This window comes from Panthera uncia, chromosome D4 (assembly GCF_023721935.1).
Source record: "Panthera uncia isolate 11264 chromosome D4, Puncia_PCG_1.0, whole genome shotgun sequence".
Classification (NCBI taxonomy): domain Eukaryota; kingdom Metazoa; phylum Chordata; class Mammalia; order Carnivora; family Felidae; genus Panthera; species Panthera uncia.
In genome coordinates, this window is record NC_064807.1 from 82,923,693 (window position 1) to 82,941,131 (window position 17,439).

Here is a 17,439-nt window from a genome sequence, read left to right on the forward strand (position 1 = left end):
TTTGGTGACAGATGGTAACTAGACTTATAGGGATCATTTCATAATGTATAAAAATATCCAATCACTGTGATATACACCTGAGACTAATAAGATATTGCATGTCGTTTATACTTCAGTTTTTAAAAAGTGAGTTTCAACCAAAAAAGTTTCAGGAAAAAAACAAAAATAATACAAAATAAAATCAAAATGTTAATGTAAGAATTTTTAAAGTGAGTTTTCAGATGTAATGAAAAATACAAAGTTAGTTATTATACTGGAAAAAATAAGTGAAGCGGGACATGAGACATGTCCAAACTTGCTAAAGTTTGGGCAACATTGGCCTATGGTTTCTGTAGCTTATTTCAACAGTCAGGAGCTTGATTCTCCTGGCATAGTTAGGTATTAGCACAGGATTTTCACAGGTGTTCCAGTGTGGTGGAAATAGCATTGCCCTCTGGGGTTTAAGGCTCATTTTGACCTCTTCCAAACTTGAGAAGGTCACTTCTTTGGGATTCAGTTTTCCCAGCTGCAAAATGAAGCTGTTAGACTAGGTGGTGGTCCTTCTTACTGCTCTGCCCTCCCAGCACCCCTCTGAGCACCTGTTGAAAGCCAGGCACTTTGCAGGGGCTGGAACAGAGGTGTTCCAGAAAATGCTGCCGCAGGGCTTGTGGGACTCAGCAATTCCTATAAGAACCTTAAGAAGTTTGTTGTTAGAACAGTTCATTGACATATATATATGTATGTATGTATATATAATATATATGTATGTATATAATATATATGTATATATAATATATGTATGTATATAATATATATGTATGTATATATAATATATGTATGTATATAATATATATGTATGTATATAATATATATACATATATATACATACACTGATATATATATATATATACACACACACACACACACACACACACACACTTTTTAAATCAAAAACAGACACAAACTTCTGTGAATTGTAAATTCAGGCAATATTTTAGGATATATCTTTTAACCTTTTTTTCCATGCCATATATATCTTTATATAAATATTTCTACCTAATTGTCCATTCTGGTTTTTTGTCAGATTTATTGAGATATAATTTGCATACAGTAAAATTCACCCCTTTAATACGTATAGTTCTAGGAGTTTTGACAAACATCCAATGACATGCTAAATGTCATGTAACCACCCTCAGAAACAAGATACAGAATTTTTCCTTCACACCAAAAAGTTCTCTGGTTCCTCTTGCGGGTCATTTTCTGCCCCACCCCCAGTCCATGTCAATCACCCATGTTTCATGTATCATAAATAGAGTCATACAGGATGTAGCTTTATGTGTTGCTCAGCGTCATGTTTTTGAGATTCACCCATGCTGCATGTATCGGTAGCTTGCTCCTTTTTGTCCCTGAGAATGTCTGGTCCGTTCTGAAACCTGGTCACAGACTTCCTCCTTGCCTTTCAGTCATCTGCCTCAGGGCAGATTTAATGGTTGTGTAATCTTCCTCAGGGCTGCAGAGTGCACTCGATCTAACGGGTCCTCTAAGGCTGGATATTTACATTGTCTTCACTTCTAAAGTACTTTGGTGAGCTTTCCTTTAGATAAATCTCTGTTCCTTAGGGTAAGTGTGCATTTTTAGGCATTTTAATATATAATGACACATTGCCCACCAAAATGGTTTAATCCATTTGTACTTACACATGTGTGAAAGAGCTAGGCTTTACTTTCCAAAATCCTTATCAGTTTGAAAGAGGACATGGCATCTCACTGTGAGTTGATGTTTCCAGGATTCCTGGTGAAGGGCTCATTTCCCTGTGCTGATTGGCGGCTGTTCTTTCCTAGTCCTTTCCTGTTCATGCCCTTGTTTCTTTTCTCTCGACGTCCGGCTTTTGTTTATCGAGCTGTCACAGCTCCTTATGGAGCAAGTTCTTTTTTCGTTCTCATGTTACTACTTCTTTTTTCCAGTTTGTGGTTTCTCCTTTAATTTTGCTTTCCCCCCCCCTTATTTTTTGTACCTTTGCCATCTTTTTTTAGAAAGGACTTCTCTGTCTTATGGTATATTGTTACCTTTTTTTTTTTTTTAATCTAAAATCCATCTGTGATTTGTTTTGATATGTGACATGAGGGGGGTGTCTTGGTGGCTGAGTGTCTGACTCCTAATTCCAGCTCAAGTCATGATGATCCCAGGGTCGTGGGATCGAGCCCCCCATCAAACTCCACGCTGAGCCCTTTATTCTTTTGCCCCTTCCCTGCTCACATGCACATGCTTGCTCTCTAATAATAATATATAATTATATATAATATATATATGTACATAAATTATATATTTATGTACAATTATAGAAATATATTTATTATATATTATATATTTTATACATATATGTATATGTGTGTGTCTATGTGTGTGTGTATATATATATATATCTTAGCATGAGTAAGGATCTATGTTTTTCCAAATCATCATTGTCCTAGCATCACTTATAAAATTATCTTTTTTTTAACCAACTCATTTGAAAACAATTTTATATAAACCTATTAAGTACTATAATAATTTTGCAGCTTGTACCCTGTTATATTTTGTTGACTGAATGCATATTCTGATGAAAGGACCATCCTTTTAACTCTTATAAATGTATGTGTTTGGTATTCTGTCTTATTATCCTTTGTAGTTGGTTTCAAAATATCCCTAGTAGTCCTAACTCAAATTTTTACCCAGTTAAAATTCAGAATCACTTTTAAGTTCCAAGGAAAATATTTTCAAGATTTCGTTTGGGAAAATATTGAAGCTGTAAATTAATTTTGGGAGAATAGTCACCTTTAAAATACTTGATCTTTCCTTCTAGAAATGTGATATGACTCTCCATTTATTTGAATGCCCTTTTATGTCATTTAAATAGAATATCAGAATTTACTTTCTGTTGATCTAATGCCTAGGTTGCAAGTTTTTGTTGTGGTTGCTTTGCCCACTTGGCTCTAACCGGGGGGTGCTTATTTATATATTTTAAAATACTGTTGGTTATTGAATTTTTAACTAGCTACCTCTTTTGTATGTGTATTATTTCCAGTAGCTTCCAACTGATTTCCTTGGGTTTTCTCAATAGACACCAATATCACCTGCAAATACAAGTTTGTTTCTTTGATAACATTTACGCTTCATTTCTTTTTCTTGCTTTATATTGTTGGCCAGAACGTCCAAAGCAGTAAATGATAGTGGAAATTGTTTGCATTCTGACCTGGTTCCTGGCTTCAGTGGGGATGGATGTTTCTAGCGTTTCAAGTCTGAGGTAGGGAGAGAGAATTTGATCATGTTAAAGGAACAATTCGTCTATTCCCATTTTCCTGGGAGTTTTTTTTTTTTAATTCAGGCACTAATTTCAATTTCAAATAAAAATAACTTCAAAATCTCTCCATACAGTATTGTATTTTTTTCTCATTTGACTTACTGTTACAAATAATTTTATTTTGGTGATATGGCATTTAGAATATTGCTATATTTCTACAATAAATCCTTCCTTACCACAGTGCATTATTATTAATGCTAGATTTGAGCTGCTCTTATTTAAATTAGGATTTTGGTATTTATATGAGATTGGGCTTAATGCTTATTAAGATATTATTTTTGAGTGATCCAAGAATCAGAATTTTTTCTTTTAAATATGAGAGTATTTTTAAAATATTGTAATTTCTGTTCCTTTGGGGGGGGGGGAAGAAAAGGAAAAGGAAAAAAAATTCCCTGTAAAAACTAAATGGACCTGGCAAGCTAGCAAGGACTTTGGGAGGAGGGACAATAATTTCGATTTCTTTCACAGTGTTGTTTTTCAGGCTTTCTGCTTTTTCTTGAGTTAGTTTTGTCATTTACATTTTCTTTAAAAGAAAAACCAGCCCTTTTACCTGAATTTTAAAGTTTCGTGGTATAAAATTGTGCCTAAGAGTTTATCTTGATTTTAAAATTAATATGCCTGCAGTCATAGGTATTCCTAATTTTTTTCCCTTGGTCTTGTTAAGGATTTATTTGCTATATTTATCTTTTCAAATAACTAGTTTTTGATCTATTTATAAAGGCATTAGGCTTTTCTGTTTCATTATTTAATTTTATCCTTATTCCTTTTTTCTACTTTCTTTTGGGTTTTTTTTTTATAGCTGCTTGAGTTGAATGGTCACTTCATTTGTTTTGGTTTTTTTCATTTTTTAATATAATCTGTTGTCAAGGTATCTAACATACAGTGTATACAGTGTGCTCTTGGTTTCTGGAGTAGATTCCCATGATTCATCACTTATATACAACACCCAGTGCTCATCCCAACAAGTGCCCTTCTCAATGCCCATCCACCCATTTTCCCCTCTCCCCCGCTGCTCCCTCCCCATCAACACTGTTCCCTGCATTTAAGAGTCTCTTATGGTTTGCCTCCCTCTCTGTTTGAAAGTATTTTTCCCCCTTTCCTTTCCTCATGGTCTTCTGTTAAGTTTCTCAAATTCCACATATAAGTGAAAGCATGATACCTGTCTTTCTCTGATTGACGTATCTCACTTAGCATAATACCTTCCAGTTCCATCTACGTTGTTGCAGATGGCAAGATTTCATTCTTTCTAGTTGCCAAGTAATATTCCATTGTATATATAAGCCACATCTTCTTTATCCATTTGTCAGATGATGAACGTTTGGGCTCTTTCCATAATTTGGCTATTGTTGAAAGTGCTGCTATAAACATTGGGGTACAAGTGCCTCTATGAATCAGCACTCCTGTATCCTTTGGATAAATTCCTAGCAGTGCTATTGCTGGGTCATAGGTAGTTCTATTTTAAATTTTTTGAGGAACCTCCACACTGTTTTCCAGAGCGGCTACACCAGTTTGCATTCCCACCAACAGTGCAAGAGGGTTCCCGTTTCTCCACATCCTCGCCAACATCTGTTGTTTTGGTTTGACTTTTAACAAAAATATTCAAAGCTGTGGAAATATCTTTGTGTATCACTTTGATGGAAGGCTGATATATGGTAATTACATTTATAGGGGCACCTGGGTGGCTCAGTCATTAAGCATCCAACTTCGGCTCAGATCATGATCTCACTGTTCTTAGGTTTAAGCCCTGCATCAGGCTCTGGGCTGACAGCTCAGGGCCTGGAACCTGCTTCAGATTCTGTGTCTCACTCATGTTTGTTCTTCTCTCTCTCTCTCAAAAAATGAATAAACGTTTTTTAAAAATTATAGTAATCACATTTATAAATACACAATAATTTTAGTTTTGATTGCCTCTCTGACTCAAGTGTTAATACTTTCTCTGAGTGATTGAGATTTTAACTTGTTTCTAATTTTATTGCACACTGGTCAGAGAATATGGTCTCTGTAATGTTCTATTTTTTCAAGTCTATAGAGTCTTTGTCATCTAATATATTAGCTGTTTTAGTAATTGTTCCATTGACACTTGAAAATATATCATCTTTCTGTAAGGCACAGTGTTTGAGTTATACACACAACTCTTCAGGTAGGATGGATGGATATATCCGTATCTTTATCTCCATCCATCCTGCTTGGCCAAAAAACGATAGCTTTTCTTGTTTTGTAAATTTCTTATGTCTTAATCACTTCTAATCATTTTATTTTGTATATTTTACCATAGTGCCATTCAGGCCAGGAAGGTTAGGACTGTATATGTGACCTTTCATCAGAATAAAATCCCCCCTTTCTGTTCCATTTGTGTTTTGTGCCTTAAGTTCTAGGCGGTCCTTGTCGCATATTGGCTGTCGGGTGTTTTGCGGGCCCCACAGCCTGGCTGTGAGCTCTGTCACACTCCGCTCTGCTCTGGCCAAGTGAAGCTCCTCCTGAGGCTACTGCCCACATAGGCCTTTGCTTGGTTTTCCTCGCGCATCACAGAGAGCCTTTCTGTTCCCCCGTCCACATCCCACCAGCCTCCAGCCTGCACTGTAGCCACGCCCTTCCTGGAAGCCATCCCTGGCGACTCCTATTCTCCTTGTGTGAGTGGCTCCAGCCTGCCTTTGTACCCAAGCGTAAGCACATCTCTCTCAAGTGCCCTCCGTATGCACATCAGCCGCCCCGAATCCCCTCCTGTGGGCAGGAGCCCCCTTCCAGAATTCCCTTACTCAGACTGGAACGTGGGACCAAGGCCCGCTCCGGCTTTCTCTCCCACTTAGTCACTTTGTTATAAAGGAATTGATTGCTGCTACTAGACTATTCTGTTTTTAAGAGTTCATCATGAAATAGTGTCTAATTCACTTTTTTTAAATTACTTCAAGAGCCTTACTCCAAAATTTTGCTCATTAGTGCCATTGAAAGCTTTCCTGCATCCCCTGGTGATTCTCCAGGGACACGCACAAGAACACTAGACGGCATGGTGTAGAAAAGGCAGCAAGGACTTTGGAGACCCCCGACCTTCCGGGTGGGCACCATCCCGGTCACCTGTCTGTGGCAGGCTCCTTGTCCCTCCTGCACACAGGGCTGCGAGGATCAACAACTCAGTCAGCAGCCACTGAGCAACTCCCGCGTGCCAGCCCAGCTCCAAGTCCGCTTGATAACGTCCACGGTGCCAGCAGAGAGCCTGGGGACGGTGGTCGGGGACTCAGAAAGCACGGGGCCCCTCACCAGTTTGCTGTGACCTGCCACCAAAACCGTGCAGTACAAACCGTGGAAAGCAGATTGCTCTTTGGTGCGTTGAGGTGGGTCTCAGCAGAAGGCCCGGTGGCTACAGGTGCATGCGGTACAGGCGCTTCACAGGGCGATCCTGGGCCCCAGAGATCCGCGGGCCCTTTTGCTCTCGGCTGTCTGCCTGACAGACAGCACGGCCTCCCTGGTTTCCTGTCATTAGCGTGGTTTCTTTTGGATGACAGCGAATATGCCCACAGCACCTCCTTGCTAAGGCTCATTTCCAGAGGAAGACAGAAAGTCATTCTTCATGGTCAGAAGTAAGGACAGCCTATAATTTGGGCAAATTTAGCCACTTCCTACCTTTCCTGCCCGGAGAACGAGGAGTATTTCTGAACCTGGAAGGCCTGGCCTGGTAGGCTCCGAGTCCCATGGGCAGCTGTCCTCAGGCTGGGATGACCGTTGAGTCATCACCCATAGTGAGAATGACTGGTTTCTGTCCTCTCTTGACCAGCCTTGCCTTGGAGGAGCAAATACTGTGAGTGTCTGGTTTCGGGGATAATAGTCCATCTTTATTGAGTTAAATCGCCTTCATGTGTGAACTTGCTTAATCTATGCAACCACCCTGGGAGGCACGTGGGATTACTGTTAGATCCCCATTTTATAAGGGAGGAACCGAGGTTCAGAGAGGGTAAGTGAGTTTCCTGAGGCCACACAGTAAATCACAACAGTTCCACAGAATTCCGTCATAGCCTTTCATGCTCTGCTCTTAGCTTTCTTATTTCCTAGGCTGGATGCTCCACGGGGGAAGTGCTTGGCTTTATCGGTCTTTGCATCCCAGCTCCCTGATGTATAGCATCAGAGTTGACTGAGGGCTCTGCAGTCAAGTTCATTTTGCGGTCTGGTCTCCGCTCCGGCCAACAGCCTGGGCCTGGGCCGTGGCAGCGGCTGCAGAGAGGCAGAGGCAGGAAGGCTCATTAGGTGCTGAGCACTGCCGGTTACCTGTGCCACGTGGGGCGTAGACGCAGGCCATCCCTGGGAAGGAAGACCTGGCTCCCACGCAGGCGGCAGGCAAATTCCATTGCCTCTCATTAGGCAGCCGAACTGATGGCTGGCTGAGCCTGCAGATCTGTCCGGGGACTGGTGGACACTCCAGCTTGCTCCCAGAGCAGCCTGGGAAGCCAGCCCCCTTTGGGGTGGCACAGATGGCAAGCCCAAACGACAAAGTAAACTCCAATATGTCTTGGAGACACTGTCAGCCTGCAGCTTATTTGTCATGTCATGGCAGCCTTGTGGATCAAGGGCACCCTCCCTGCCCACCCTGCTCCCTCCCCCGTGTGAGGATTATTTACAGGAAACTGATTTTTATGGGGTTGGGGGGGGGGGTGCACGGTGACGGAGGGTTTCCAGAATGGACACTGGTCATTTTCTTTTGCCTTTGGGAAGTGAATGATGCTCATAGCAAACACTTACCAGCATTTAGAGTATCAGCCCCTGTTCTGAGCACTTTACCTAAACTGTCCCTTCTGCCCTGACAGAAGAGGTGGGGGCGTCCTTAATCCCACTTACAGCTCCAGAAACCAAGGCACAGACAACTGAGTTCACTTACCGAAGTCACACAGCTTAGGTGGGTTGGCTCTGCACCTGCTCTTAACCTCCACGCTCGGGTCCCTCAGTTGTAGAAACAGAAATGGAGGCGTGAAAAGCTTCCTCCAAGAACACAGTGAAGATTCAGTGAGATACAGCCTGAGATGCCATGGAGGGGGCTGGGGAGGCAGGGAGAGGAGACTGGTTTGGAAAGGTCCACCCTCTGGTGTACCTGTGGGTGGAGGAGTGGTCGGGACAGGCCGGGGGGCACTCGGTGAGAGAGGGGTCCTGAGAGCCCCACCCACCCGCAGTCAGGAGCAGCCCCGGGAGACCAGAGCATAGCCCGGCTTGGAGAGGAGTGGATTCCGTGAAACCCCACAAGCAGCAGGAGTTCAAATGAGGGCGACAGAAGCAGAGGGAGCTCCGCGGTGGGGCTGCCTTCGTCTCGGCTTCCCGAGGGAGGGAGAGAGAGAACGCTCAGGGGCCTGGGCTGGGTGCCCAAGACACGTGTCCTTTGAAAGCATTTACTTATCTTTCTGATTTAGCTTTAAAGATGCCCCAGAACTCACCGCCTGCGGGCACAGGTAAGCAATGAAAAGCCAGGCAGAATATAAAGAGCAGATTAGGCGATCCATGGGATCGAGCCCGAGCTGTTGGCAGAGTCCCTGTGTAAATTCCGTGTGGGTTGGTTTGATTGAGGACATCTGGAATGTCGTGAGCTCGGTGGCTATGAAAGTCACACCGTTTCATTCCTCAGTGCCCCTTATGGGTTATGGGCAGCTCCTTTCCAAGCAGCCCCCCGTGCGGGGTGGGGGAGGCAGGGGGTCAACTTGTCCCAGCCTCGTTCAGACTTTGGAGGTGTCCGTGACCAGCAGAGGCACCTTCGCCTGCTCCGGTGCCTGTGAAGAGGGGAGACGTCACTGGGTGCTGTGGAGGATCTTCCTTTTGTGTGCGTGCCGGCTTGCAGGTGTGCACACACACGCGTACCACACGCGTGTGCACATACGTGCACTTACAACGGGCTTCCAACTAGAATTTGCATTGTGAAAAAGCAGGCCCAGCTTAGTGCCCAGAGTTGAGTGTAGGCCTCTCAGCGAGCCACTTATTAAACCCTGAGGCCCCACTTCCTGCCAGTCACTCTGCTTCGTTCGGGGCCATAAAAGGCACAGAAGACAGGTCCTGCCTTTGGCCCAGGGCGCTCTCCTTCCGTGTACAAGGCCAGGACTCAGCTTCGGGTGTGCATAAGCCTGAAGGTCCTTGGAGTTGGCCTGAGAGCCAGGGAATTGTGCTCCCCGTTAAAGCACAGTCTGTTTGGTGACTTGGGGGCAGCCAGCGTTAACAGATTCCACGGGGCCTCTGGCTTGTTGGTACGAGACATTGGTTCTCTTCTGAATGTTGCTGGAAATAACAGGGCAGCTGTCCAGCCTCTCTGTGCTGGGTTAATAGGTAGAAAGTGTTCCAGCCGGCAGAGGAAGGGGACAGTTTTCAGGAGCTATGCCCATGCCTTTGCCTTCAGACGTGTGTGTTTGTGAGAGGATGTGATTTGAGTTTGGTGAGTGTTTTGGCCGAAATCACTGGAAAAGTAATTGGAATCTCTTAAGAAGGAGGAAAGGATGTTCAAGGGTAGTTGCTGATACCAAAAACAAAGGAGCTGCGGGATGCTTAGCAACTTCCGGCTCTGCAACTTGTCATCTGGTTCTTTCTCTGGGACAAGTGGCCTGTCGTGGGGCGTGGGATGGTGACTCTCAGATCAGATGGTTTCATTTTAAAGTGCTGGACCCACATAACAGCTCTGCCCCTAAGACAAGCCCCTCACTCCCTTTGAGCTTCAGGTCAGTCTCCATTAAGTGGGGATTGTAGGAAGGACGAATTAAGGCACTTGTAGTGCATCTTTTCTTCTCAGCTGTGAGATACACAAGGATGATAAAATCCCGATTTCTTTAACGCAGGAAGTTTTTATTGAGCATCTATTTTGCCTGTGCTGGTGTCATGGACACAATCCCACCCATGAAGGTGCCGCCTCCCTGTGAGCTCTCCTCGAACAACTGGTCCTCAGCATCCCTGCCCACGAGCCAGCTCGTCCCTGGTGAATGAGAAGCCAGCTGAGCGGGGGTGGGCCAGGGGCCTGGCGAGGGCAGGACAGGGACTCTGGGGGCTCATAGGCGGGGTGGAAGTCATCCTTTGCCCATGAAGTGTTCTTAAGCTTAGAGTTTTATTTTTAACTCCAAGGTTGGACATATCAGTGACCGTTTCTTCTCTGCTCACACGGACTGGGAAGGAACTCTGTTTCCTACAGCGCTGGCCCTCTGGGTCCCTTGGTGCTTCATGGAAGAGGTAGTTAGTCACACAGGCTTGGCGTCTACTCTGCTACGAGGCTCCTGTGGTTGCTTTCTATACACACATGCACACACGGCCTCCCTTTCCTTCTGGAACAATATCGTTATCAACCTGGATGCCATCCAGGCCTGGGGTGAAGGCTTACTAGAACTGACAGGGCAGAGGGAGTGAGCGAGAGAGAGAAAACAAACATCTCAGGTCCCGTTAGGGACCATCTGAGAAAGAAATGCGGTAACACAGAGGAAAGCTTCCGGTGACAAACACGTAGAACACATCCCCCTGAATCGGTATGACTTCCCACCCATTAGCACTTTCCTTTGGTCCCTTCAGTTGGAAACCATCTTTCTGTCCTGAAAAATAGCCTCTCTGCTTTTATTTCCAAACTTCAAAGATGACTTTTGAAATAAAGTTTCCCAGTAAAATTCCAAAGGTTTTACACATGTGTGAAAGGAGGGGTCTGGCTGTTAAAATGTGTTTCCTCTGCCCCGTGGTCCCCTTAACCACAAAAGCCCTGCAGCTGCCTCCACTTTGTTCTCTTAAATATTCTACCAGCTTGCCTCGCCACCCCGCAAGCAGGCCGCTTTGGTCTCTTCCCTTCAGCCCCTCCAAGTCTTATTCAGTAGAGCCTGGCGGGGCAAAATTGGCCTTTAGTCTCCCTGTCCCCCTCCACCCCGCCCCCGTCCCTCTGATCGCTGGAGGAGACCTTCCCTATTTGGGCACTGTTCACAGCTCTTCAGCTGGCCCCAGGAACTCCAGTCTCTAACTGGAGGCCACTGTGGCCCCAGGCTGGGCCAGTGGAATGGTGGGCCCTGGTGAAAAGAATTTCCCATTCCAGAGTAAAGATGAGTCTTCAGTGGCTGGCGGTGTGGCCGTGGTGGGTTTTCAACCTCTCTTCATGTCTTCCGTCCTACAAAAAACCCAACTGAATCATTGGAATGGGGGGCATTTTTGAACTTCGAGTGCACTGTGTTACAGCTCTGAGGTCATGGGTGATTCTAGAACAATAAACTTGGACAGGTCATCTTGAACGTCTCTTCTGAACACAATAATTAGACCATAGGTGTTTTTGTAGGATAATTCCCCACCATATTCCCAAGTGCCCAAGTTTAAAAACCGCTCTTCAGCACACAATTCTCCCACGAAATGTAGGAACATAAAAAGTGAAACATTTGGGTGAACTTTGAGAACTAATGATTCTATAAATAAGAACTGACGTCATTTATAAAGTTATTTAAATAAGTGTTGTCACTAAAATAAATTCCTCCGTATATGACGTCACCATTAATAATAATTTTAACCGTGAGTTCTGTTTATGTAGAAAAGAATTGGGCCAGGACCCAAGGTTTTTCTAAGCAGGCTGTCAGTGTGCTTGGCCGAGGTTCCCATTTTTGCCCCTGCAAACCACCCCCACCCCGCCCCCCACCTCAGGATGTTCAAAACGTTGGCAGGAACCTGGCTGAATATAAAGACACCTTCGGAACCAGGAAGGAAACAGATCAGCTCTGTTCAGGCCACCTCGCCTCTGTCTGAGAAGGCTTTTTCTTTCAGCAGAGGCCAGTTTGCTCACCATTGATCACCAGTGCTGTCCAAACACCAGTCCTTAAAGCTGTGTTAGTGGTTGTTTCATCAGCAGCTTCCCTGCAGTCTGCTCCATCCAGAGTCCCCTCCCCCCCCTTCCTTCCTTCCTCCTTCCCTCCCTTCTTCCCTTCCTCCCTCCCTCCCTCCCTTCCTTCCTCCAGTCCTTCTTCCTTCCTTCCATACCTCAAGTGCAGGGGGCTCCCTCTCGGCAGTCTGCACTCTCCCCTCGCCCCTTCATTTTCTTCCTCCTTTCTCACACCCTCTTCCGTTCCATCACCAGCACTGGCCTCCTTGGTGGAGTCCATTTTGAAGAGTAAGAAACCATCACCTCCAGAATGTTCCCGCTTTTTCAGGAAAAAAGCAGAGAGCAGCCCAGCTGGGCTGAAATTCACGTGTTGGGTGTCAGTTGGGCCTACTTGCTGGCCGAACGCCCCACACCTGGAATCGCACTTTGTCCTTGAGCAAAATGACAAGGTAGTTCATGTCCTGATCTTCAGGATTTCCACCAACAGTGGGCACCACGAATGTTGTGTTCTCAAGTACAGGGGAGGGCCTGCTGCAGGGGTAGGGACGCAGCTCCCTCTGTGTGTGCCTTCTCTGTGTTTATCACACCTCAGATGGCCCCCTGGGGGTCTTCGTGAAAATAGAGAAGTGTCACGTCTCCTAGATGGCGGGGGGCGGGGGGGGGCGCGGATGGTGTGCTGGAACAGCTCCCCTAGCTCCTGGCCATTTGGGATTTTACAAGCGGGGCATTTAAAGCCACCTTGTGTTTTTTCAACCTTAGGTGAACATGAAGTCACAGTTTGGTGTTTGTCCAACAGCCTGGCCAGAATCAAGCTGAGAGCGCCAGTCAGCAGGCTAGCCCCTCTCTCCACCAAAAACTAAACGAGAAAAACAAGCCAAAAAAAGGTGTGCTTTCAAGGTGTTCCTGCCAGAGACAATTTGGAAACTCTTTCATAATAAAGACTGAGCAGACTATTAATGACACTTGTCCTCTGGACCCCCATACCCCCCACCCCCTGCCACCACCAGCAGCCCTGAACATTCTCTCCCTGAGAGGCAGCCTTTGACTTTGGCATCAGGGGTCCCTTCCAGGCCTCTGCTGAAATGGTTTTTCCATTGACCCAGTAAATGATTACACAGCAGTCAGGAGGCCCATAGTCAACACCTGGCTCTGTTACAGGCCCACTGGGCTGCATAGAGCAGGCCCATAAACCTCTCTGAGCTCCGGTGTCGTCATGGCGACCGCGGAACAGGGTCAGCCTCTGGGGCACAGGGTAGAAACTAGGATAAAGGAGATAATGGGTGAGCGATCCAGAAGGGAAGTTACTCCACAGGTCTTCCAACTTGGGGAGTGTGAGTTCTCTCATTTCTAAGCTGCCCTCACTCCACACCGGCCGATAGCTTTGTCTACCTGCAGGGTTTCTGTTTCCCCTTCTGGTTTTTGGTTTGGCGTTTTTTAATTCATGTAATATTTCCCCTTTCCTGGGGCTTTAAAGTATTTTTAAGAACACGCTCCTGCTTTCCCGTTGAACCTTGCGTTTCATAAGGTGCCCCCTAATTCCTGCCTGCATTGCTTCCTCCCCAGCAGCTGCAGTGGCTCTGAAAGCCTCGTGGTGGAGAAATCACTTACGCATGTCTTTTTAAGCTGTTAGGTTCCACTGAAATGTATCCTTTCGTACTTTGTTCTGACCAAAGGGTCCCTTTGAAAAACTCAGGGCAGATTTTCAAGTGGCTTGAAGTCATTACCCAGGGAAGCTCAGAAAGGTTGAAGGATCCAGTACGTTAGAAATGGGTTCCTTAGCTTCAAAATATAAAGAGCTCAATTTGACTTAGGTAGAGAGAGGAAAAAAAGAAAGCCTTCTGTCTGGATTCCAGAAAAGACCATCATAAGCTAGTTGAAGATTACCTTTCTTTCCTACTGTTGAAGGTAAAAGCGATTCAAAACCCTGAGGACTCCAGGGGCACTTGGGTGGCTTAGTCGGTTGAGTGTCTGACTTTGGCTCAGGTCATGATCTCGCCGTTCATGGGTTTGAGCCCCGTGTCGGGCTCTGTGCTGACAGCTCAGAGCCTGGAACCTGCTCGGTATTCTGTGTCTCCCTCTCTTTCTGCCCCTCCCCTGTTCATTCTCGTTCTCTCTCTCTCTTTCTCTCTCAAAAATAAAAGAAAGAAAGAAAGAAAGAAAGAAAGAAAGAAAGAAGAGAGAGAAAGAAGAGAGAGAAAGAAGAGAGAGAGAAAGAGAGAAAAAACCCTGAGGACTGCAGAAACTCACTGCAGATATAAAGATAGACCAACGACCTTTCTGGGTATCTTGCCCATGGAAGATCTGAACCAAGAGATACCTGTGGTTGGGTTACATAATACGTGATTAATCACTTAATGGAGAGCCTGGTTGTGCTTTGGCATTGGTATTTCTTGACATCTTGTCTTAAATTATGTAGGAGTGTCAAGATCCTGAGCTTCTAAGCTAGACATGCTGGCCTCCCTTTGGACTGGAAGCATGGCTCCCTTGCCTCTCACCGCCATGAGACAGGGTGACCCCCCTTTGCCTCTCTGGGTTGTGATGTGGTCTAGCATAGTGCCTGGCTTTTGCCAAGTGACAGCAGTGACCAGTACTAACCACAGTTAGTCCTTATGGGCAAACAGAGACCTGTTTGTGCATAAATCTTCAGGAAACTGTAGCCCTGAGACCCTCATGGAAGCACTCTCTGGCTCCAGGCACAGGCTGGGGCTTCTCATGGTGCCATTGAGCCAGAGTCTCGAGGTTTGGGGCTAGGGATTTTTGTATTTTTCAGGAGCATCCCAGGTCATTCTGACACATTTGGAAGTCTGAGGACCTGTGGTTTGGAGAGAGAGGATGTGTCTTCTGGAATGTGGGGGCCAGCTTTGAAGACACCATCTTTATTTTTATTTATTTTTTTTAATATTACTTACTGTTGACCTGGTTTCCATACAATACCCAGTGCTCATCCCAACAAGTGCCCTCCTCAATGCCCATCACCCACTTTCCCCTCTTCCCCACCCCCCATCAACTCTCAGTTTGTTCTCAGTATCCAAGAATCTCTTATGGTTTGCCTCCATCCCTCTCTGTAACTTTTTTCCTCCCTTCCCTTCCCCTATGGTCTTCTGTCAAGTTTCTCAAGATCCACATATGAGTGAAAACATATGGTATCTTTCTCTGACTTATTTCACTTAGCAAAATACCCTCCAGTTCCATCCACATTGCTGCAAATGGCTGGATTTCATTCTTTCTCATTGCCAAGTAGTATTCCATTGTATATATAAACCACATCTTCTTTATCCATTCATCAGTCGATGGACATTTAGGCTCTTTTCCATAATTTGGCTATTGTTGAAAGTGCTGCCATAAACATTGGGGTACGTGTGCCCCTATGCATCAGCACTCCTGTAGTGCTAAATTCCTAGTAGTGCTATTTCTGGGTCATAAGTTAATTATATTTTTAATTTTTTGAGGAACCTCCACACTGTTTTCCAGAGCGACTGCACCAGTTTGCATTCCCACCGACAGTGCAAGAGGGTTCCCGTTTCTCCACATCCTCCCCAGCATCTATAGTCTCCTGATTTGTTCATTTTAGCCACTCTGACCGGTGTGAGGTGGTATCTCAGTGTTGTTTTGATTTGTATTTCCCTGATGAGGAGTGACGTTGAGCATCTTTTCATGTGTCTGTTGGCCATCTGGATGTCTTCTTTGGAAAAGTGTCTATTCATGTCTTCTGCCCATTTCTTCACTGGATTATTTGTTTTTCGGGGGTAGAGTTTGGGGAGTTCCTTATAAGGGTTTTGGATACTAGGCCTTTATCCAATATGTCATTTGCAAATATCTTTTCCCATTCCGTCGGTTGCCTTTTAGTTTTGTTGATTGTTTCCTTTGCTGTGCAGAAGCTTTTTATCTTGATGAGGTCCCAATAGTTCATTTTTGCTTTTAATTCCCTTGCCTTTGGAGATGTGTTGAGTAAGAAATTGCTGTGGCTGAGGTCAAAAAGGGTTTTTCCTGCTTTCTCCTCAAAGGTTTTGATGCTTTCCTGTCTCACATTCAGGTGAAGACACCGTCTTCAAAGTGCCAACAAAGGCCACGCTTACCAGTGCCTGCCTTCCCCCCCTCGCTTGTCTGGACCGGCCCCTCTCCCACAGGGCACCATCTCCAGAGACGTGATTGCTCTCCAGAGAGAGGGCTCCTGTGCTCAGGGCTTGTTTTCCGTGGGCTGGCTCCCCAGGTGGAGGTGCCCTGCCTGAGAACCAGGGTCTCCTGCCATTTGTGTTACCTGTCTGGACTTTCCACTTGGGGGCTCCTATTTGAAACCACTAGGTTTTTTTTTTTTTCCTGCCTGTGGCATCTACAGTGTCATATACGCGTCTCAGCTGCTCTAGAGGATGCCTGCCAGTCTCTCTGAGAGGCCCCAGCAGTCCCCCAAACGAATCTGCCACCGCACGGTCTCTAACCCTGGCACGCCCCCACCTCGCTGCGTGTGCTCTCAGTGGCTCTGTTCACACCTCCCTGAGGGGGCAAAGTGAGGCTGTGCTCCTGCAAGTGCTCCCTGCACATGAGGCAGGTCCTGGGTGGAGGCAGCCTGGGGCCTCGGGCGACCAGGGCTTCAGCTCCCACTTTGCTGGAAATGTCCCCGTGGAAGTCGTGAGCACTTGGGCCCCAGTGTCTCCACCTGGAAAAGGAAGGCATTCCAGAGAATAGGCCACCAAACTAAACCTCTGGCTTGGACCTTCCCGGGTCCTTGGATTTGTTTATCAAATCTCAACGCACCCCATCTCAACGCAGACCACATCGATAGTTGTGCCAGTTAGTAGGAGATTAGAGTGACGCGGAGCAGCCGATGTCAGGGCCAGAGGGGCGGGCATCCCCCGTGTCCAGGACTGTGGTCCAGAGAGGATCGAGAGGCTCTGTGGTGTCGTGGGAGGGAGGCAGCTCCTCGGTTCAATTCTGCTTCTGCGTCTTGCTGCCGTGTGCTCCTGGCAGGTTGCCTCAGTGCCCTTAGCCGGAGCGTCCTGTGTAAAATTGGAGGGGGCTGGGGGTGACGAGAATGAGTAACAATACATAACTCAGGATTGTCATGAGAAATCCATCAAGACACAGAAAGCCCCTAGACCAGGGCCTGGCACAGAGTAGGAGTTCAACTAACTGTGAGCCACCACCACCGCCCCCCTCTTTGGGATTTAAAGTACTGATGACAGGTGCAGGAGGGGATAGGGGACAAGTCCCTACTGTCCCAGGCCCCGGGATCAGACATCCAGGTGGGTGGTAGAGCTTTTCACTGGGATCCGGGAAACAGAAGCAGGAAGCTTGTAAGGGGAGAGAGATCCACTCTTTCTTCTCTGTCGCGGGGGGGGGG

The 17,439-nt window shown here is 46.1% G+C and overlaps 1 protein-coding gene across 3 annotated transcripts in view; it reads left to right on the forward strand.

The window, feature by feature from the left end:
- MVB12B (multivesicular body subunit 12B) overlaps positions 1-17,439 on the forward strand; it is a 183,058-nt gene that overhangs the window by 125,192 nt on the left and 40,427 nt on the right. Inside the window, exon 7 of one of the 3 annotated variants that reach the window (XM_049638016.1) lies at positions 12,861-13,072. The exons of the other annotated variants lie outside the window; for them this stretch is intronic. Coding sequence (XP_049493973.1) covers positions 12,861-12,961 — 101 coding nt within the window. The 3' untranslated portion in view covers positions 12,962-13,072. Of the gene's footprint in view, positions 1-12,860; positions 13,073-17,439 lie in introns of those variants that run through there. 3 annotated transcript variants of the gene reach the window in all.